A 23,114-nucleotide genomic window follows, 5' to 3' on the forward strand; every position below is an offset into this window, starting at 1 on the left:
AGAAACAACTTCCTAGCCTTCCTTCTTCCATTCCCATTCAAAATTAGAAGGAATTTGGTGGTAATTTATTCAAAAACCGAAAGTGGGTGCCGTGAAGAACATTGCTCTAAATCCACCACTTGTGAAACATTTTCCTTCAATTACCACTACCATTAGACTTCCCTAGAATCCATGAGCAAAGCCCAAGCAGTGGTGGAGGCGTTGGAACAAGTTTGAAGGTCGAATCGAAGCACACCAAATTCTAGGGTCCGCACGGAGTTTGGTGAAATTGAAGTGCTTCCAAGCCAAATTGGCATTGGTCATAGGTATGAAAGTTGTTCTACTCATTGATATCTTCAAATCTGAAAATTTTGGTAATTTTTAGAAATAGTTGAATTTTCCGGCGAGCCGGGGTGGCCGACCGCCACCCGCGACGGCTGGTGAGGCGGCGCGTGGCCTGAGGGCCGCCAATGCTATTTTTAGACTATATGTGATGTCTTGAATTCAGTTTTGAGAAGTGAATTATGTAGATTAATTGTTAGAGCCAAAATTCTCTAAGATATGTTAATAGGCCATTATATGAATCGACGATCCAACCGTCGGATCGTCACCAAACTTTGATACATAGTAGTACGTAATATTTGAAGAATGCAGGAACTTACGGATCAGGACTTCGATGGACGGATCTTCCCGAATTGGATTTGAGAGTTCATAAAATAAAATGTTAATCGCCACTTAGTTTTGGAAATTGGCGGAGATCCAACCGTCGTATCGTAACGAAATTTTAGTATGTTTTTCTAGAAGCTTAATGTGTTTTGGGAAGTGACGGATCAAAAATCTGAGTTGTGGATCTTCTAGATTGAGTTATTTAGGGTTATGACCCTACCGTCGAACTTAGTCGACAGTTGACCTTCGATCAACGGGTCTCGCATTATTCTTGAATGCCCTTGAGGATATGTGTTATGTGAATTACATATTCTATGGATAAGAGTTTTAAGATGTGGTTTGATAACTGTTTTAGGCACCGAGCGTTCGGGATGCCTTGGTTCTGATGTTAGGGAGTCGTAGCGCGGACCCCAGGTGAGTGGGCAGTTATTTTTTGTATATACCTATATACTACTGATTTTTCCTAGAAATTGAATTTAAATGAAAGTATGTTTTAAAATGCCATGCATACATATTATATGAAATATATGAACTAGTATTTGATGCATATATGTGAAATGGTGCTGTGGACGCACATGTGAGTTTTATGTTGTTCATGTGATTTATTGATGATGAGAATTATGTTGAAAGCTCATAACCTGCACCCCTGGTGTTAGTGCTTATATTATTCACCCCGCACCACACGCTCACCTTGGATCCAAGTAGGTGCATGTCGTACAAACCATTAGAGGTGGTTCCGACATGTCGTACAGACCATTAGAGGTGGTTCGGACTTGTAGGTGACTTTAGATTGTTATACAGCTGTTGATGAGAGAAGCACTAGAGCGTATTCTTACACCATTCTTGTTGTACAGACTACTTCAGGTAGTTCCGTTTATGTGCAGAGTAGAGTCGTACAGGTCACAGTTGGTGACTCTGGTTGGATTAGATATTGAGCTATAGAATTAACCGTATAGGACAGCTGCAGAGTCTCCGGTTGATTCCTTATTTCACCTATTATATTGATGCATCCTTATTATGTTTTGAAGCATAGCATGGCATATTTCTTGAAAGGTGTTAAAGACATGTGATTTGAGTTATTTGCTGTTATATATGGTTATATATATACTATTTGTGGGAAAGTATATAGGTTTTACAGTGAGGGGTTAGAAGTGTTATGAAATGAAATATTTTCGAAAAGCTTTGTTTTACTGACCCACTCAATCTTGTTTTGCGCCCCTCCAGGTTCTAGTTAGCAGTTTTGGTGGCTCACGGGGATTCCCACGGCGTTTTGACAGCCTACTTAAATGTAGGACTCACCTTTAGGTGTTGTAATTTAGTAATGGTCATACTTGACTGTACCTAGTACTTATGCTCTGATTATGTGTGTTTCACACTTAGACTCACTCTAGCATGTTAGTTGGATATTATTGCTAGTCATTGGGTTTTATTCCTTCGTATTTCTTTTACCCCTTTTTGCTTCCGCATCGCACTTTTGGTTACGTCATGCTCACGTAACGGCCAGCACGCCCTGATTCTAGAATCGGGGTGTGTCAGTTTGGTATCAAAGCTTAGGTTGCAGTCCTGTATATCTTAAGGATTCTTTTATTGTCATCTATCAGAACTATACCGCCTCGTAGAAAGTCACGTCATTCAGATGAGCCTAGTTTCCCTGATATAACTCAGTTAGGGAAAGATATTGTTTATGTGATTCAGTTTGTTATCTGTCCTCCCCAAAGGACTCATTTTGAAAATCTTTATAAGTTGAAACTGAATCATTTTAGGAAAATGAAGGACCTAAGGGAGCAGAGCGATGGCTCGATTATTTGGAAAAGACGTTAAGCGTTATGCAAAGTCAAGGGAATCTTCCTTTTGAAAGGTGGATCAAGATAACTACTTGGTTTCTGAGTATTGAATCTGCATCCTGGTGGAGGCATGAGGCTTTTTAATTGATGCCAGAGGAAATTGTTGATTGAGAGTTGTTTAAGGAATTGTTTAAGAAAATATTTATTCCTCCGGCATGTATGGATGATAAGAATTAAGAGTTTACAAATTTGAGACAAGGAAAGATGTCGACGAATGAGCATTATAGAAGGTTTATTGACTTGTCTCGTTACCATTCGGATGTTGCTGCTAATCCGGTTGAGATGTTCCATCATTTTAAGCTGAGTAATAAGAAAATGTAGTGTTCTTTGGCGATCACTACCCAATGTGTTTCTTACCCGAAGTTTTACGAAATTTTGTTGAAGACTCTGAGAATATGTTCAGCAATAGTAATGAAGGAGGGGAAAAGAATGGGAATCAGAGGAAAGATGACAAAAGTAAAGGTTAGTCATCTCAAGGACTTGAGAAACTTAGAACTTCAGAAGAAGTGAAGCTAGTTCTGGTTTTTCCAGAGGAGGAATTAGTACCACTAGACAGATGAGAGGTGGTAAAAAATTACTGGAGGTCCTAGATTCCTGAGGCAGGAAGATATTGGTAAAGGAAACGTACTTTGTACCGTAGGTACAATAATAGTCACTTTGGAGAGTGTAGGCGAGAAATCAGCAGAGGTTTTTCATGTGGACTAATGGGACATAGAACTGTAAATTGTCCCCAGAATCAGTAGTTGCCCAACAGTCTTCTTTGCCACCACCAATGCCATCCAGCAAGTTCCTGGATCCATTAGTTATGGTCAAATAGGCCGTGGTGTGAAGGGGTGAAGTAATCAAGCTATTAGAGGTCGTGAGGGATGAAAACAAGCCAATGTTGTGTTAACATATCACTGCAAGATGCTTTGAGTCATTCGGACTTGATTATGGATATGTTAAATATTTTGGTCACCTTGCCAGAGTTCATTGGTCGTGATGCGGAAATTTGATGTTTTGGACGATGTTGTCTAAGAAAGTAGTGAATGAGTACGATAGAAGGGTACACATATATTTCCCAATGAATGGCAGGATGTTAATATTGCACCCTCAGGAATCATTACTTACTTATCAAGATGATAGCGGATTATCAGTAGTACGGTGGTGGTGGAAGATATAGTTATGTCAGTGAATCTTATCCCTTTAGATATGGTGGATTTCGATGCTATTCTAAGCACATATTGGTTGTATTATGATCGTGCCAATATAGAGTGCTACAGGAAATCAGTTACTTTTCATACTCTTGGACTACCAGAGGTTACTTTTGTGGGTGAAAAAAAAAATTGGGGTGAGACATGGTGTTATTTCTGCCATGAGAGCAAAGAAGTTGTTATCAAAAGGTTGTCAAAGATACTTAGCACATGTGGTGTTAAATGATGTTGTTCCTAGCAGTGTGGAGGAAGTTGGAGTAGTCAGGCATTATCCTGATGTATTCCCAAATGATTTGCCTGGATTGCCGTCAGACAGAGATGCGGAGTTTTCGATTGATTTGCTTCCAGGTATGGATCCTATATCTTTGACTCCATATAGAATGGCTCCAGTTGAATTGAGAGAGTTGAAAATTCAGTGTGCAGGAATTGATTGATAAAGGTTCCATTTAACTTAGTACATTACCTTGGGGAGCCTCAGTTTTTGTTGTGAAAAAGAATGACGAGACATTAAGGCTATGAATTGATTATGGGCTATTGAATTGGGTAACGATTGAGAACCATTATCCATTACCTTGCATGGATGGTTGGTTTAATCGGCTTCGAGGTGCCTTTGTATTTTCAAAGGTTGATTTAAGGTTTGGTTATTATCAGTTGAAGTGTAGCAGTGAGGATGTTCCTAAGATTAATTTCAAGACTCGTTGTAGTCTTTATGAGTTTTTGGTGACATCATGCGGAATGACAAATGTGCTTGCTGCTTGTATAGGTTTGATGAATCAAGTATTCCAGCAATATCTAGATAGGTTATTATTGTTTTCATTGGCGATATTCGAGTATATTCTAAGTCGAAAGCGGACCATGTTCGACATATTAACTTGGTATTAAGGAAATTGAGAGAACATCGGTTGTATACCAAGTTTAGTAAATGCCAATTTTGGATGAATCAAGTGGCATTTCTGAGGTGTGTGATAATTGTTCAAGGTATTCAGGTGGATCCTTAAAAGGTAGCAGCGGTGGAGAATTGGGAACCAGCGTGAACTGTGAGTGAGGTACGGAGCTTTCTTGGCTTAGCAGGCTACTTTAGACGGTTGTTAAGAGTTTTTTTAGTCATTGCCTTGCCATTTATGAGTTGACGAATAAGAGGTTAAGTTTGAGTGGGATGAAAATTGTAATCAAAGTTGTCAACAGCTGAAGTATTATTTCATTTATACGTTGATTTTAACACCCCCAGATGATAGTGATGATTTGTGGTCTACAGTGACGCCTCGTTGAATAGTCTTGGATGTGTGTTGATACAACATGATAGGATGGTTGCTTATGCTTCACGGCAATTGAAACCTTATGAAAAGACTTACCCTACTCATGACTTGGAATTAACAACCATCATCATTGCTTGAAATTATGGAGACACTATATTTATGGTGAGAATTAATGCTTGTTATGCTGGTCATGTTTCTCTTCTTGCGGACTTGAGATCTTCTGGAGTGAAGCTTAAGGTGAAAGAACGAGAAGAAGCTTTATTGACTAATTTATAGGTCAAGCCAATTGTAGTGGATCATATACTCGATACCCAGAGGATTGATGATGAAATTCAAGAATTAATCGAGGTAAGAAACGACGGGAAAAAGAAAGACTTTAGAGTTAGAGAATCAGGTGACATGTTTATGCAAGGGAACGGGATGTGTGTGCTTAATGATGTGGAATTAAGAAAGCAATTTTGAATAAAGCACATAATTTAGCTTATGCGATGCATACTAGAGGTACAAAAATGTATAATACCATTCGACCATTTTATTATTGGCCAGGTATGAAAAGAGAAATTGCTAAATATGTTAGCAAATGTACCAATTGTCGACAAGTTAAAGCAAAAAGGAAGAAATTTTGGATTAATGCAGCCACTTCTTGTTCCACGGTGGAAATGAGAAAATATTACGATAGAAAAGAGATTTGGGCTTACGGATCTGTTGAACTACTTGGGCATGTTAGTTTCATCAGATTCCCAGAAGTAACACCATAAGGCCCAAGAAAGCCGTGTCATGTGTTTTAAAATTTTTAAACTTATGGACGGATGGTATTTGGGGAGCAAAGGTTTAATCACGAACGGTTCGAAAATGTAAGGCCCTGAGTTAGTGGAGGAGACTACTCAGAATATTCAAGTAACTAAGTCTAAACTAAAAGCCACCATGATCGCCAAAAGAGCTTAACGATCAGACATGCTACAGACAGGGTGTATAATGTTGATGATTGAGCGTTTTTGAAATTATCACTGTGTGATTCGGTTTGAAAGGGAAGACGAGTTAAGTTCTAGGTACATCAGACCTTATGTGATCACCAAGCGAATCGATGAAATGTTTACAAGCTTGAGTTGCCTCCAGAGTTGTCGGAAGTGCATAATGTATTTCATGTTTCGATGCTTCGCCATTATGTCTCATATCCTTCACAGGTAGTACCTCTTCAACCTTTGCAAGTTAATCCAGATTTGATTTATGATAAGGAACCTGTGGCACTTTTGGATTGGAAGGATAAGGAACTAAGAAATAAGATTGTGCGTTTGGTGAAAGTATTATAGAGAAATCTTTCAGTGGAAGAAGCTACTTGGGAGATAGAGGATCGGATGAAAGAGACGTATCCACTCTGGTTTTATAATTATTAGTGGATGTAATTGTTATGTATAATTTCAAGGACGAAATTTTATAAGGTGGGGAGATTGTGATAGCTCGTCCCGAAGATATGTATTATTTTATTATCAAGGACGTGAATTTACTATTTTACCCCCGGTTATGAGCGTTGTGGTGTGTTATGTATGTAAGTGTTGAAATGGATGGAAAGGAAAGAAAATAAAAAGAAGAAGGGAGGTCACGTGTGTGTGTGTGTGTGCGTGGCTGGTAGAAGAAAAAGAAGAAGAAGAGATTGGGCAAAGTTGCCCAACCAGAGGAAGAGAGCAGGAGCTCCAGAGAGAAAGGAGAGAGAGCTGGCGAATCAGGAGAAGAGAGAAGGAGAGGATGGCCAACCAGAAAAGGGGAAGGAGAGAAAGGAGGGAGAAGGAAAAGCAGGGGAACCGCCGGGTCTTCTTCTTGATCCGCGCGACCCGGTCGAGCTCCAAGGCCGAATTCACCTATTTCCCGACCACTTTCCAATGAATTGTCTCGAACCATGACCTAGAAACAACTTCCTAGCCTTCCCTTTTCCATTCCCATTCAAAATTAGAAGGAATTTGGGGGTAATTTATTCAAAAACCGAAAGTGGGTGCCGTGAAGAACATTGCTCGAAATCCACCACTTGTAAAATGTTTTCCTTCAATTACCACTACCATTAGACTTCCCTAGAACCCAGGAGAAACGCCCAATCAGTGGTGGAGGCGTTGGAACAAGTTTGAAGGTCGAATCGAAGCACACCAAATTCTAGGGTCCACACGGATTTTGGTGAAATTGAAGTGCTTCCAAGCCAAATTGGCCTTGGTCACAGGTATGAAAGTTGTTCTACTCATTGAGATCTTCAAATCTAAAAATTTTGGTAATTTTTAGAAATAGTTGAATTTTCCGGTGAGCCGGGGTAGCCGACCGCCACCCGCGGCGGCTGGTGCGGAGGCACGTGGCCTGAGGACCGCCAATGCTATTTTTAGACTATATGTGATGTCTTGAATTCAGTTTTGAGAAGTGAATGACGTAGATTGATTGTTAAAGCCAAAATTCTCTAAGATACGTTAATAGGCCATTATATGAATCGACGATCCAACCGTCGGATCGTCACCAAACTTTGATACATAGTATTACGTAATATTTGAAGAATGCAGGAACTTATGGATCAGGAATTCGATGGACGGATCTTCCCGAATTGGATTGTAAATTCATAAAATAAAATGTTAACCGCCACTTAGTTTTGGAAATTGGCGGAGATCCAACCGTCGGATCGTAACGAAATTTTAGTATGTTGTTCTAGAAGCTTAATGTGTATCTTGGGCAGTGACAGATCAGGAATCTGAGTTGTGGATCTTCCAGATTGAGTTATTTGGGGTTAAGACCCTACCGTCGAACTTAGTCGACGGTTGACCTTTGATCAATGGGTCTCGCATTATTCTTGAATGGCGTTGAGGATATGTGTTATGTGAATTACATATTCTATGGATAAGAGTTATGAGATGTTGTTTGATAACTGTTTTAGGCACCGAGCGTTCGGGACGCCTTGGTTCTGATGTTAGGGAGTCGTAGCACGGACCCCAGGTGAGTGGGCAGTTATTTTCTGTATATACCTATATACTACTGATTTTTCCTAGAAATTGAATTTAAATGAAAGTATGTTTTAAAATGCCATGCATACATATTATATGAAATATATGAGCTAGTATTTGATGCATATATGTGAAATGGTGCTGTGGACGCACAGGTGAGTATCAGGTGAGTTTTATGTTGTTCATGTAATTTATTGATGATGAGAATTGTGTTGAAAGCTCATAACCTGCACCCTTGGTGTTAGTGCTTATATTATTCACCCCGCACCACACGCTCACCATGGATCCAAGTAGGTGCATGTCGTACAGACCATTAGAGGTGGTTCCGACTTGTAGGTGACCTTAGATTGCTATATAACTATTGATGAGAGAAGCACTAGAGCGTATTCTTACACCATTCTTGTAGTACAGACTACTTCAGGTAGTTCCGATTTATGTGCAGAGTAGCGCCGTACAGGTCACAATTGGTGACTTCGGTTGGATTGGATATTGAGCTATAGAATTAACTGTACAGGACAGCTGCAGAGTCTCCGGTTGATTCCTTATTTCACCTGTTATATTGATGCATCCTTATTATGTTTTGAAGCATAGCATGGCATATTTCTTGAAAGGTGTTAAAGACATGTGATTTGAGTTATTTGCTGTTATATAGTTATTTATATACTATTTTTGGGAAAGTATACAGGTTTTACAGTGAGGGGTTAGAAGTGTTATTAAATGAAATATTTTCGAAAAGTTTTGTTTTACTGACCCACTCAATCTTGTTTTGCGCCCCTCCAGGTTCTAGTTAGCAGTGTTGGTGGCTCACGAGGATTCCCACGGCGTTCTGACAGCCTACTTAAATGTAGGACTCACCTTTGGGTGTTGTAATTTAGTAATGGTCATACTTGACTACACCTAGTACTTATGCTCTGATTATGTGTGTTTCACACTTAAACTCACTCTAGCATGTTAGTTGGATATTATTACTAGTAGTTGGTTTTTATTCCTTCGTATTTCTTTTACCCCTTTTCGCTTCCGCATCGCACTTTTGGTTACGTCACTCTCACGTGACGGCCAGCACGCCTGATTCTAGAATCGGGGTGTGTCAGTAATAGTCTAACACATACAATTCTCTTTGTATTCGAAAAAAGAAATTAATAGTTCTCTTTAATTATAATTTTGATTGTTTAAGCAGTTATAAGAAATACTGTGTATTTGTTTATCTAATGAATTTTGATTCAATTTTTTCTTTAGAGTAATGTCTAGGGATACCCAAAAAAGGACATTTTGGACGCTTTTGGGAAGTGCAGGTGTTGATGAATTGGAGGTTAGCAGTAGTTGTTGAAGTTTACATTTACACACACAATTAATCTGGGGAGTGACTCCAATACTCAACTTTGATTGTAAATTTACGAAAATGTTAATGTAGATGAAGGTGATGAAAGTATATAATTTATTTTTTCAAATCTCACTCGTTGATATCACATTGTATGCATCTGCAGTTTGTAAATTTTTTGTAATAAAGTTTGTCTCTCTATTATTATTGTTTGTGAGAAGTCGAAGATCATCTAAAAATGATTGGAGTTTTGGAACAAATAATGCACGCACATAAATAGGAACAGGCTTTTGTTGTATGTAGGAATTAAAGCAATTTGGTGGACAGTGGAGTACACCACATAGACTGGCCATTAAGATTCAAGGTGAATTCCTTTTTAAGAAAAATTAACGAAAAGTTCAAAAAAAAAAAATTTTTAACGAAAAATTCATTTTAAAGGTATTGTAAATAGTGCCAGTTAAAAATAAAAATGTGATTTTTTTTTATTAAAAGTAAACAGTATTAGGAATGTTTTATTAAAACTTCCTACTATTTTTTATGATTGTGGGCCAAGAAACATGTTAAATCAGAATTGTTTTGTCCACATTTTCCATGTTCCTCACATGCCTTTCAGTAATAAGTGGTTGAGACTCTGAGACCTACTTTATTTGCAACTTCTGGTGTAATTTCCTTCACTCATTTTTCTCACCAACATATTATCATTATTGAGTACTTAATTTCAACTCCTATAAAAAGCCACCTTCATCTTCATTCCCTTCATCCCAAAATCCCACGGCCCTCACTCGACAATCTACTAGAAAACCCTAATTAACAATCTGCCACAAAACCCCATTTCTCTTCATCTCTTTCCAGAAGCACTTTTGAGTAAAAAGCCACTTCTGTAACTTTCAGCTTGGAATTAGGCAGCTGATCACAGAGCACGAAGTTAATTAAGAAGCCTTTTTGTTTGATCAATAATTGCAATGGCAAAGCAGATGCAGATGAGATTGTTGTGTTCTTGGATGGAAGTTGCACCTACAATTTTGATATCCCACAACAAGACTTCAACTTGTCCTGAATTGGAAACAATAACCGAAGAGTGGGATCTGGAGGCTGAGGAGAAAGACCTGCAGGAGTCCAAAAAATGAACATCTTCTTCTCATGTCACGGCTGTTAATATATATCTTTCTTCTTTTTTTTTCAGTTTTTGTGCGAGTTGTAGAAGTTTGTGGACTTGGGTCGGACTAAAATTTTGAGATTATGTCCAAACAAATTAATAATAGTTTCAATGGCATTGGCTTCCATCTTATAAGTTACTTCTCAGGGAGAAACAAATGATGCCGTTGTTTTACAAGTTGTAATATTATGTTTAGAATTTTCGAAGGGTTTCATTCATATTAATTCATTAGGTGTGACAATTACATATGAGAAGACTGTTCCTGCACGAGAATATGAACATAGAGTAATTGGAGAAATGTGGAGCTAGTCATTTCTCCTTCAGTATTTAATAGTTAGTACTCTTGCTATATTGGTTCTCTTTCTTTTGATAAAATGTAAGTAAAGCAAGTGGATTGCCTGATTAGGGTATTTTTGTCCGATACACTGTTAGTTCTTGCTCAAACTCCTCATTTTCTTAATATAAATTAGTGTAAAATATCGTTTGTAGTAAAAAAGAAAAGGTGCAAGTAAAGGCATAATTGGAATTTTATCAAAAGGAATTGGCAAGGTGGATTTTCTAAAATCAAGTCACTTTTGTCACCCTTTCAACCTTAAAAACAAGAAGCCTCACTTTGAATTCAAACCAAACAATTGAAGTTTGAGTTCATATTTTGTGTTGACATTACATCTATATATTTAAAGATGTCATTTCATGCATGATTCAGTATAAGTTCTAAAACAAATCTTAAAAACGTGTTCTAAAGGACATTACCGAAAGCTTTAATTTTAAATTTTATCCAAAATTTTCAATAAATTTTATTTAATAGTTAGGACAAAAAAAAAAAAACAATAAAATGTTAAAAGACAGTGTGCTAGTCCCACGAGAACCTACCGACTGATGCGCAGTCCCACTACGCCCGGGTGCAACATGTTTCCTCTTTCACCCTTGCTTTCTATCTCATCTTTCCTCTTTCATCTCTATCTCTTCCTCTCTTCCTCTCTTCCTCTCTTCCTATTAAATAAAAGTTGTTGAAAGGATACGTTTGTAGGAACTCTTTTCCTTAAAGCTTCCAAGAAAAAGCGATACTATCTTTACACCAAAGGCTACACCTACACCTACACCTACATAATTTGATAAAGGTCCGAGATGAATAAGAAATTTTAAGAGACAATATATAGGATGTACAGTATGAAAGTTTGCTAAGAAACTCGAAGCTGAAAAACCATTTTTCTTTTGTTGACAAATAGTAAAATACTTACCAAGAAACTTTTATAATTTGTCATTAACTCAGAATAAATCACAACGAGCTATAATTTTTTATCAACATTACTATAAATATATTATTTAGTCGAACTTGAAACCTCGTCGTTGCATGTAAAGATTGAATATAGCTTAACTAAACCGGGAAATTTCTACAATACTGTGAAAAGTTGAACTGCCTAATCCATAATGGCTCTTTTCCATTTTCTTAAATCATAGACTTCGCGAAGTTTCTCAGTTCCGCCCACCACTACCAGGTAAAGGACAGGCGCCACCACAATAACAAAGACAAAGTTCTGGACAAGGCCTTCCTTTTTCTGACACGTGTCCTAATACAAGCCATAACCTTTTTTTATGGTTTTAGGTCGGAATTCTAATTTCTCTAGTTCGCAGAGCCGGGCTTTGAGGGTGTGCAAAAGGTGCAACCGTAAAAGGCCCCCAATTCGGAAGGGCCTACAAAATTTATTTACATGTCACATATACATATAAATATATTAAATGTGCAAGAGAATACCGAAGTTATTTGCAAGTGATAGTGGTTTAGGCTTCCTACTCTTTCACCCAGGAGTGGGGTTCGATTCCGTATGGCTTTGCTTTCGAATTTTAATTTTTTTTGCATATTATAAACTTATTGAGCAGACAAATTTACACAAAAGCATTCATCTTGTTTCGAATTCAAGACCTTTTGAAGATAAAAAAAAAACTCCTATAAAACAAATTTATTTTTTATTCCCTAATTTGTAATATTTCAATTTTATTGAATAAATTGAAAGTTAAGAAATAATATAAAAAAAATACACCGTTAGAAAATGAAGGCTCCCGTCTAAATTTTGCACAGGACCCCTAAATTCTTAAGGCCGGCACTACTAGTTCGTCTTCTACTTATTAATTGTATTAGGGTTTAATCAGGATAATGTTGATTAAGATCAGAATTAAACTCCATTAGAATGATTAATCTGGAAACAATGATTGCTGACGGCCAGAGCAGCAAAACGTGGCTGGATATGAGTGGTTGAGAGCAGCAGCAGAGGGTGAGGTGGGTCTGAGTTGGAAACTTGGATGGGGCGGCGGTGAGTATTGTTTGCATGGTCGGTGCATGAGTCACGCTTTGTCCATTTTCTTACCATACTCACAATCATAACGTAATTTTGACATCTCGTCCACCTCCTCCTCCCCCAATGGGGCGGCTGAGGCATGCAATTGCCAAGATTATGGGCCACGTGTCACTCCGACAATGGTTCAAGATCTTAGCTAGTGGTTGATTGGTCACTTCATTAATTATCTACATTATCATCTTCTTTCTAGCTAATTGACATAATTAAATCTTAAGCGTTAGTTTTGGTTTGTGTGTTCATCATGTACAATAGTTTCGGGTGAATATCGAGTCCGTGTGATTACACGTCTATCATAATGATTTTCTGTTTTTTTTTTTCTTTTCTCATTGTTCAATTTAGGACAATTATTCACAATTCTCTAGTTATCATCAAGCATATAATGTTTTAAGGCATATATATGTTCAATTAGATATATACATGAAATAACTCCTATATACAAGTATGAGATTAGCTCCAGCATTTTGGTTTGATAAGAGTTTGAAGTTATGACATTGAGTTTACATCTTGTTTCATATTATGTCATATGTTTACTCAACTTACATCGTTGTAACACAAACGTGTGCATAAAATTAGAACTTACAAGTAACAATTTTGTCAAGTTTAAACAGTAATTTAGCTTGTACTTTAGAAGTTAATTAATAATTCATTATAGACCTTACGGGAATTGTCTTTAAAGAATTCGAATTAGACAGAGTCTAAAAACAAAGAAAAGAAAAAGAAAATATGTGACCTAGAGGGCTTGGACGGCCAACCCATCAAGTTCTATATTCCATAATTCCACTCCACTCTAATTCCACTCCCCCATATAAAACCCCTCCAAACCCTCCACTCTTTTCGCATCACAAACACAAAACAACTAGCTCTTCCAACATCACCACATTAAAAATAAGCTCACTTCATTTTCATCCTTCTCTCTCTCTCTCTCTCTCTCTCTCTCTCTCTCTCTCTCTCTCTCTAGTTAATTTCTCTCTCTAGCCATGGGCAAAGACATTGAAGTTGGAGGTGGGTACTCAGCCAAGGACTACCAGGACCCTCCGCCAGAGCCGCTAATCGATGCAGAGGAGCTAGGGAAGTGGTCGTTCTACAGAGCCATCATAGCTGAGTTCATTGCCACCCTTTTGTTCTTGTACATCACTGTGCTCACTGTGATTGGATATAAGAGCCAAATTGACGCTGCCCTAAACGGAGACCAATGTGGTGGTGTTGGCATTCTTGGTATTGCTTGGGCCTTTGGTGGCATGATCTTTGTCCTTGTTTACTGCACCGCTGGCATCTCTGGTAGGTTTCATCTCAATCTTAAGCAAATATTCTTTCTTTCTCCAACCCATTAATTATTTTCATGAATTAAGTAAAATAGATTTAGTGACTCATTTTTCAATCTAACTAGAACATTACATGTGCTAACGCATTGTTGCCAATCCACTTAAAGTTGTCCCCATAATGTTATCATTAGATAGATTACTAATACAACTTCAATTATGCACAAACTTTGATTTTGAATCTCTAACGCCAGTGACATCCTGACATAGTGCTATCAGTCCACTCAAATTGTAAATTCCTAAGTTTAGTCTAAGTAGTAAAGAATGATATAGATAATGAACAATAATTAGGGTTTAAATAAATAGCACCCGTTACACACTATTTGTTATAATTTGAATAATTTAGTAATACCAGATCCATTACTCACAAAAACATCTCCAATTTAGCATCCAACTTATGGTTTACTAATATGTGCATTGTTATATGTAGGGGGGCACATAAACCCTGCAGTCACATTCGGGTTGCTTTTGGCAAGGAAGGTGTCACTGGTGAGAGCCATATTGTACATGGCGGCTCAGTCGTTGGGAGCCATATGTGGTGTTGGGCTAGTGAAAGCTTTCCAAAGTTCTTACTATACTAAGTATGGCGGTGGAGCCAATGAGCTTGCCGATGGCTATAGCACAGGCACTGGATTGGGTGCTGAGATTGTTGGCACATTTGTTCTTGTCTACACTGTCTTCTCTGCCACTGATCCCAAGAGAAATGCAAGAGACTCCCATGTCCCAGTAAGTATAAATTAATTTTGCAATTAGTTTCAAGAAAAATGATTTTAATTTTGTAATACCTCTAATGATTTGTTTATGTTGATAATTAAAGGTATTGGCACCACTGCCAATTGGGTTTGCTGTGTTTATTGTTCACCTAGCCACAATCCCAATCACTGGTACTGGTATCAACCCAGCTAGAAGTCTTGGAGCTGCAGTGATCTACAACAATGACAAGGCTTGGAATGACCAAGTACGCACATTTCACTTTACTCTCTTAGTTACAAACTTTTAATAAAAAATAAAACTGATAGACACTAAACAGACGATATGTCGTCTACTTTTTTATTTAATTTAATTTTTAATTAAAAGTTCATAACCAGTTCTATTTCTTCATTCTTTTATTCTAATTATTTTACTTATGTTGTTTAATTATTCAGTGGATCTTCTGGGTTGGACCATTCATTGGAGCTGCCATTGCTGCCCTGTATCACCAATACATCTTGAGAGCGGGAGCTGTTAAAGCTCTGGGTTCTTTCAGGAGCTCCCCCAACATATGATTTCTAAGAGAATTATTGTGTGTTTCTCAATGGTCTGAGAAACTTTGGATTATTCTGGAAGCATCGAATTTGTATATTACTACTACTGTATTGGTGTTGAGGATGTCAATTGTGTTACCTTCTGTCTATGTACAAAAGGCACTCCTTTTAAATGTGCCTTAATGTTGCATTCTGCTATGTTTTTTAATTTCTCTTTCCTTTTATAACATGATTTGAGTTTGTTATTGTGTCATTAATTATGTTTACTTAGTGATGAGTTATCAGCAAATGCATTGTGTTATTGAGTTGGCACTCCATAGCTAAATTCCAATAATACAACAAAGACGTCTACACAATAAGCAAAAATATATTGTCAATCAAGCAACAAAAACGAGCCCAAAAGGATAAAAGAAAAATAGAGACAGGACGCACAAACAACTACAAAACTTACATCACTAAACTAAGCAAGATATTTACCCATGACCACAAAATTCAAAACAATCAAAGCTCTAAAATAACCTAATTGGCAGAAATGAGAACTACCACCACCATTTGAAGCACCGCCATGTTGAATATAAGTCCCACTTCAGGGAATTGAGAAAATAAAGTACAATATATAAGTGTATGGTTTTACTTTTAATAACATCGATGTCTTTTGTGATAAAACTTAATATCTAGCAATAGGTAGTTAAATTGAGACAATATTTGTGTGGCTAGGAATGGCAATGACCCCTCTCTCAATATCTAACACAACAGAGCCAAACCACCGCATTTTTTTTTCCAAAGGTAAGAATTTCATTATATTCGAATTGAAAGGTTGACATCAGAAGTCAAAGTATTAAACAAACACTCTGGCTCAAAACAGCCCCAAACATAAAGCCCCCCTTCCTGTAAGGCGAAAGAGGCCATTAGATATGCTTTCGTATTACAAATACGAGGAGCAAAAATAAAATCCACTAACCTTAGCCGCTGTTTCACATATTGGATATCAAGAAGAAGAGCTTCAATTGCAACATTTGGTTGAACCTTGCCATTAATCATATCCACAAGACCCTTAGAATTTGATTCAATATGAACCGCATCAAATTCCATATGAACACAAGCCAACAAAGCCGCCCGCACTACTTCTGCCTCCGCCATCGAACTGGATGCACATGGGAAATTCCCCTACCCCCGCCCCTTTAAAAATCCCTGCGAAATCCCGTGCCACCCATCCATACCCTCCTTGTCCGGACTCCTTTACCCACGCACCATCACAATTGACTTTCATAATCCTGAACGGCGGTCTCACCCAACCTGAAGGAGTCCCATTACTAACCTTATGATGCCGCTGTACCTCATCCACCAACTGTTCACTTTGTTGCTCTGCATTTAGCTGAGAACAAAATGTAGAAATTTATGCCATTTCCTTGTGTTGTACCTGCTTCCATTTGTAGCTTTCAGGGCTTGTAAATTTCTTTCAATGGGTTAATGCCATGACTGATAGTTTGGGTTAATATCATGCCCTAATTATCTTCAAATCTGCGTTAACTGTTCAAATTGAACATTACAAATTGGACAAGAATATTTCAAGGCAACCCTTTCACCATCACACACATTTAAAAGTGGTCACATTCACTTCCTTTCCACTAATAAGTGGTCTTGAGTTCGACATTCGTTTGATACCAAATTATTAGGACCGACCATTATGTGGCTTAGCCTAATTCCCATCAGTTAATGTAAGTATATCATTTATTAAAAAAAGTTGTCACATTCACTTAATTACTCAATACCAAGGAATAACAATCTCACACAAATTCAAATGAAAATTGAATCCCATTATTTTCCCACCAATTAATACATTTCCCAATGGCAACTAATATCTCTTCTTTGATCACCTCTCTATATATTATATGCCCTTCTCCAAAATCTCCACAATCCAGCAGAGACTTTCTACATTCTCTAAAACCCTAATCTCCAAAACCATGGCAATATCTGAGTTCTCCAAAATATGCATGATCTGCATGGTCACATTGTTCTCTTTGTCAATGGCTTCACAACAATCCCCACAACCCTTACTCACATATGACACCATCCCTACAGATGATGAGACAATTTCCCTAGCTGCTGCTTCATCCCCATCACAATCTTCTTACCCCGAAAACCCCGCTCCTGAAGCCGGAGGCTATTTGGCAACTTCAACAGATCCAGATGAATACAATCCTCCACCACCACCACCACCACAACAACCTTACATTGACACATTTGCCCCTGAATATCAAAACAACCAGCTATCTCCAGACTACTCTTCTTCCCCTTCCCCCGTTCACTTCCAAGATTACCCTTCTCCTCCTTCGTACATTGAAGTTTAGGCTCCTGAAAGTTACCATGGCTACAGTCCAATTCAAGCTCCAATTCCACCACCGTCTTCTGAACTGGGATCTTCTCAATTTTCGGATACTGATGATTTGACTTCTCCTCCAAACTTGGCTCCTCAGCCTAATCTATTGGCTTACAACTACAGAGTTGAGGATGACAATGTATTGATACTATAAAACATTTACTTAAATCAAAACAAAGTCACTTAGTACTATGGTCTAATGGTATTCCTTTTCACTTGTAAGTGAGAGATCTTATGTTCAATTTTCACCATAGGCAAATTTGAACCACGTTATTGTTAGGCCATTGTGAGGCTTTGCCCACTTCCCCACTCACTTAGCTTAGATAATATCGTTTGTTCGAAAGAAAAAAAATCAAAACAAACTTTAGCACTCATTGATTGCATGTTTACAAATGTCCCCAATGATAAGTAAAAAGAGTTACAAACATAACATCACTAAACAATCAAAAATTGTTTTATTTAAATAGCCAAGCATGAAAATAAAAACATCAGACCTCTAACTTTAAAGTTCACTTGAATATATAACGATGTTGTATTATAAAATTAAGAAATTGTTGCTTTTCAGGGTCTTATAATTGACATTCAAAATATCTCATTGTACTCCAAGTTTTTATATTTAGAAAAACAAAAACAAAAAACTCATATAAGGAGTGCACAATACGGTTGAAAGTGCTAACAAAAGCAATTTTTTAAATATAGAACATTATTACATGATGTTAGATGGCAAAAATTTAGGGACCTTTCCAAATTTTGGGTCTTATGTGACTGCACATTTCGCTCCCCCTCAACGCCCCCCCTTCTCTCTACCTAGCTTGGTTTCACCTACACTCAGTTGGGTACACTTTCACATATAGACATATACATAAATTCTTTATGTAAGACATCTGTTCTACATCCGAACTCATAGTTGATCATCAAGTTTTGCAATCGAACATTTCTTCTAGTAATTTTATTACTTTGCTTAGCAATTCCTCAGGTATTTGCATGTACTATTAGTCTATTATTGTAATGAACTATGTAATGTAATCTAGTCATGCTTGATGCGGTAAAGCATTTACACCAACTTATGAAGAAAAACCCTAAAAGGTGTTGAGAATGAATCATACATTGATGACGGACCTTGCATGGGCTTATAAGAGGTTGGACTACTTCTTATATTGCTAATTGGTTTTATGGTAGGACCTCAACTTTCTTCATGGTATTAGAGTAAGTTGTCTCTCGTGTGAAGCTCAACGGCCACATATGCACCACGTCACCCGATTTATTCCCTCTCGATTTGTGTTGTTCACGTGTTAAGCTTGAAAATTCGTTACACGTGAGGGAACGTGTTAGTATTGAAAATGAATCTCACATTAATAAGAGACATATTGCCAATTGATTTTACGAAAAAACTTCAATTTTCAACTCAATTTTCTTCAAAAGGTTCAAGTTGTGCACCCATAAAATTGGAACTTCTACTTCACCAAAAAAGACTTAGAGATTAGATGTACACGTGTACAGTTCAGATAAGCCCAGAAGCCCAATTCTATTGTGAATCGCAATAACGTCACCGTTTGGATGTGGGAACTTGGTCTGTTACGGTCATCTCCGTTTATACATATCGCATCTGTGTCCCCGCTTTCCTCTGAATCTTTCACTTCCTCTTCTCAAACCGACGCTCTCTCTCTCTCTCTCTCTCTCCCCACTTTTTCTCTCAGGTACTGACTTTGCGTTATTCTGTCTTGCTTTATGTGAAATTGCTTTGATCTATCTATTTGTAATTTACTTCAGTTTCTTGAATTCTTATGAGAAATCTGAAAAATTGTGGTGCTTTGAGCTCCGATCTGTTTGAAGTTACTGTGAATTGAATCACTCATTCAGTATACTGGTCTGATAACTGGATCTCTGTATTTGCATCCAGATCGATTAATTATTATGTGTAAATGTGCAATTACTGTTTTGATGTGCCATTCGTGGCTCGAATTTATGATTTTTACGATTTTGTTATATTTTGTTTGAGTTTTTGTGAATTGGGTTTTGTTCGGTGTCTTAATCAACTGTAGTATTTTCCAGAAAGATGGCATCCAATAGGGGTCAAGGTGGAATTCAGCAGTTGCTTGCTGCAGAGCAAGAAGCTCAGCACATCGTCAATGCCGCCCGAAGTGGTAATTTTTCGTTTAGTTTTACTTGCTCATTGGTCCCTTTTGTATATTGATCGGTTAGCTGTTTGTTTCTGCCCTTGATTCGGATACTTGATGTGTGAATTTCTGGATTTTCATTTTGCAAACAGAATTGTTTTCAGTGTATATTTACTGGACTCTTGCAAAATTGTGTGAAAAGATGAGTTCTTGATTTTGAATGGAGAGCAATTTTTCTTTTCTAAACAGTGATATATTGTGTTGTCAAGGTATGAATCACGACCGTTATTTGGGTGAATGATTTATGAATGTGCAGTCCTAATATGCTCTTTGAATTTCTTATAATTATTTCAAATACCCCGACAACTGTAAATTTTATAGAAAAACACCAAGAGCTCAATTGGATGAAATAAATCCTCACCTAACCCTGAGGTATTGTGTTTGAAGTGTTTTTCACTAAAGTGTGATGTCATAAAGTGCTTAGATTTGAGAAGTCCTAAATTTTACACCAAAAAATAGCTTTTTCAGTTGCTTTCTAAGTGCTTTGCTGTTTGGTCTTCTGTTAGCTAAAATGGCTAGACTGAAGCAAGCCAAAGATGAGGCTGAGAGGGAGATTGCTGAATATCGTGCCCATGTGGAGTCAGAGTTCCAGAAGAAAGTTCAAGCGGTATGTATATGTTGGTGAAATCTATAAGTTCAATGTTCATTTGGTCCGGCAATGTGCTTGCCAATCAATTCCTAGAAAACTAACGTACCAAGCATGAATATACGGTCGGTGTCTTCCCCCCCCCCCCTCTCCTAGACATTTGTTGTTACATTTGTACTAATTATGCCATTTCCCCATGCTCTCATATGGTGACCAAGCAGAGCAGTGGAGATTCTGGTGCTAATGTGAAGCGTCTTGAATATGAAACTGCGGAAAAGATCAATCACCTCTCAACAGAGGGCTCTAGGATTTCAAGTGAGGTTGTGCAAATGCTCCTGAAGCAGGTGACGACAGTGAGAAACTAATCCCATTGGTGATAAATTGTAATTTCAAACTCTTTGCAAGCATTTTATTCTTGTGATCCTATTCCTTAGACTCGTGGTGTTTTTGTTGGTATCCTCGTATCGGTTATTTAGCAAGTTGTGGAGCATTATGTTCAGAAAATAAGCTTAATGTGTATCATTTTCGGAAGAAAAAAATAATGTTGCAGAAATTGTTGAGCCAATTGCGTGAAGCGTGGTACTAGTTGCATTGTATCGTGTTTTAGTCAGTGAAATAGGGCTTCAGTTGGCACAATTCTTGTAAAACTTATCAAGTTTTTCGAGGAGTGGAATGCAATTTTAACAATTATTATGAAGTTCGGCTGCAAGTCTGTTTTGAACAATTGTTTCGGGGATTTGATTTTGTACTGGAGTTTCGTTTCAATGAATTCAGAACTGGATTGATCTAAGATTTTCAATGACACGGTTTTGAACTTTACCAGGCTGATCAGCCGGTTATTGGGAACGGAAAGGTTGCAAGGTTCCTGGGAAACGATATTCGTGCCGTCTGAAAACCCATGGTGATGATATCCGCTAACGAGGGAACCATGGGTTGCATGGTTCCTGGGAATCGATGTTCTTGGGTTTTGCTTGTTTCGTCCTGAACGAAGCGAGGCGTACCGGCGGGGGAGCTGTAGGGAGGCCGACCACTACATAAGCTAAAACACTATGTTCTTTGTCGGCAGTTGTCCTACTAAATTTAATTTAAACTATATCTCAAAATTAACTGGTTTACCGTTCATAAGTCACCCTATTTGTGCTTGTATATATCCCATTCCATTCCATCCCTCCCTCTCGCTTCCATGTGACTCACCACTGCGTTATGCAACCCAATGACTATTGTAAGACAAGGGCTATCTAAAGAGCATATGTGGATTCAACATATGTGACTTAGGAGCGCGTGTATAAAGGCTAGATGCTTTTGGTTCAGTTATAGTAACATATTCCTTAGTTCCAGAGTCGTGCTTACTACTTCTAATCAAAAGGAAAAAAAAAAATAAGCACGTTGAAGGTATCTATTAAAAAGATAGGAGGAAAGATGGGTGTTGGCCTCTCTCAAATTTGTTGGAAAAAATGAGTGTTAGTCATCTAAAATAAAAAATTTTGGATGGGCAAATAAGAAAACAACTAAAGCAACCTATTTTTAGGGGCGCTTAGCGCCCGTGATAAAAAAATGCCTCTCATATGACGTGAGCGCATACGGAGAGGCTAGTTATATTTTATACGTTTATCTATATTTGTGCATCAGGTTAATTACACTAACACCCTTTGAGGCTTATCGAGTCTTCACAAAACCCTCTCATGTTTGAAATATTACACAAACACCCCTTCAAGTTTTAATTCACTTTCAGATAGCTCCTTCACTCAAAATTCTACTAACAAATTGACAACTATAAATAATAAAAAGTCTTTATAAATAAATATATATATATATATATATATATATATAGAAAAAAATATTAAAAATACAAATAAAACATTAAAAATAGAAAAACCACCACTCATGAAATCTCCTCCCTTCGACTCCATTGCAAGTTTTTCAACCCTAGCCACCCTCGGACCCTCCTTTGTGTGTTTTCCCAAAACCCCCACACAAACCACCACTCCAACTTCAACAACAATTTTATTTATTTATTTATTTTTTAACTTCAACAACAAATTCAAACTCTAAAAAATAAAGGACAACCACCCCTCGCTGATAAAGCAGATATAACGGGACAAGAAGACGTCGACAATCCAATGAATAAAGCCAGTCTTACGTCGTGGGTTAAATTAGATTTGTAGTTAGCCACTGTGCATTGCTTAGCCGTTGCGGCTTAGATAGATTCATTTCAGACCATCACGTTCACATTATGGATTCTGATTTGTTGCGGTCAATTGTGTTCGTACCCGTTTTCCCAATTTTCAAATCCAGCACTCTAACATCTCTGAATTTGACTCCATCTTCCATTTAGACCTCATCTCTCCCTCTCCCCATCTCTCTCTGAATATGTTCGAAATTTTTGTTGGATTCTTTTGGAACGTTGTTTAAGCGTTTAAGTTGATGATTTCATATGGCGCAAAGTGTGCAGTGGGTATAAACATAAGGTAGAACTAAACGTAGATGTAAAACGTTTAGAAACTAAACTGTATAAAAATTTAGAGTTCAAAGAGAATAAATATTTTGTGCAAGGTAATTGGGTCGCAGCCTCCACTTTGTGATGAAGAACTACAACAATATTTGCTTGATCTTCTCCCTGTTATCAAGCATTAAATATTTTGTGACAATTCTTAATGTTTAATTTAGTTT

At 37.6% G+C, this 23,114-nt stretch overlaps 3 protein-coding genes across 4 annotated transcripts; all 3 read left to right on the forward strand.

Moving 5' to 3' along the window:
* The first annotated feature begins 13,559 nt into the window (after positions 1–13,559).
* Positions 13,560–15,554, forward strand: LOC126594572 (probable aquaporin PIP2-5). Its single transcript, XM_050260933.1, has 4 exons — positions 13,560–14,016; positions 14,488–14,783; positions 14,875–15,015; positions 15,203–15,554. Exons 1-4 carry the CDS (start codon positions 13,716–13,718, stop codon positions 15,320–15,322), a joined length of 858 nt encoding a protein of 285 aa, XP_050116890.1. The 5' UTR covers positions 13,560–13,715; the 3' UTR covers positions 15,323–15,554.
* A 1,711-nt stretch (positions 15,555–17,265) lies between these two features.
* LOC126592207 (extensin-like) lies at positions 17,266–17,835 on the forward strand. The gene is made up of 2 exons (XM_050257933.1): positions 17,266–17,636; positions 17,679–17,835. Exons 1-2 carry the CDS (start codon positions 17,266–17,268, stop codon positions 17,833–17,835), a joined length of 528 nt encoding a protein of 175 aa, XP_050113890.1.
* A 1,384-nt stretch (positions 17,836–19,219) lies between these two features.
* Positions 19,220–21,141, forward strand: LOC126594574 (V-type proton ATPase subunit G1-like). Of its 2 annotated transcripts, none has more exons than XM_050260936.1 (4): positions 19,220–19,378; positions 19,734–19,825; positions 20,365–20,465; positions 20,666–21,141. In XM_050260936.1, exons 1-4 carry the CDS (start codon positions 19,239–19,241, stop codon positions 20,807–20,809), a joined length of 477 nt encoding a protein of 158 aa, XP_050116893.1. In that variant the 5' UTR covers positions 19,220–19,238; the 3' UTR covers positions 20,810–21,141. The 2 variants fall into 2 exon arrangements, with proteins under 2 accessions (XP_050116893.1, XP_050116894.1); XM_050260937.1 differs by having other exon boundaries at positions 19,253–19,378; positions 19,724–19,825.
* Positions 21,142–23,114: the final 1,973 nt, after the last annotated feature.

Source organism: Malus sylvestris, chromosome 12 (assembly GCF_916048215.2).
Source record: "Malus sylvestris chromosome 12, drMalSylv7.2, whole genome shotgun sequence".
NCBI classification, from domain to species: domain Eukaryota; kingdom Viridiplantae; phylum Streptophyta; class Magnoliopsida; order Rosales; family Rosaceae; genus Malus; species Malus sylvestris.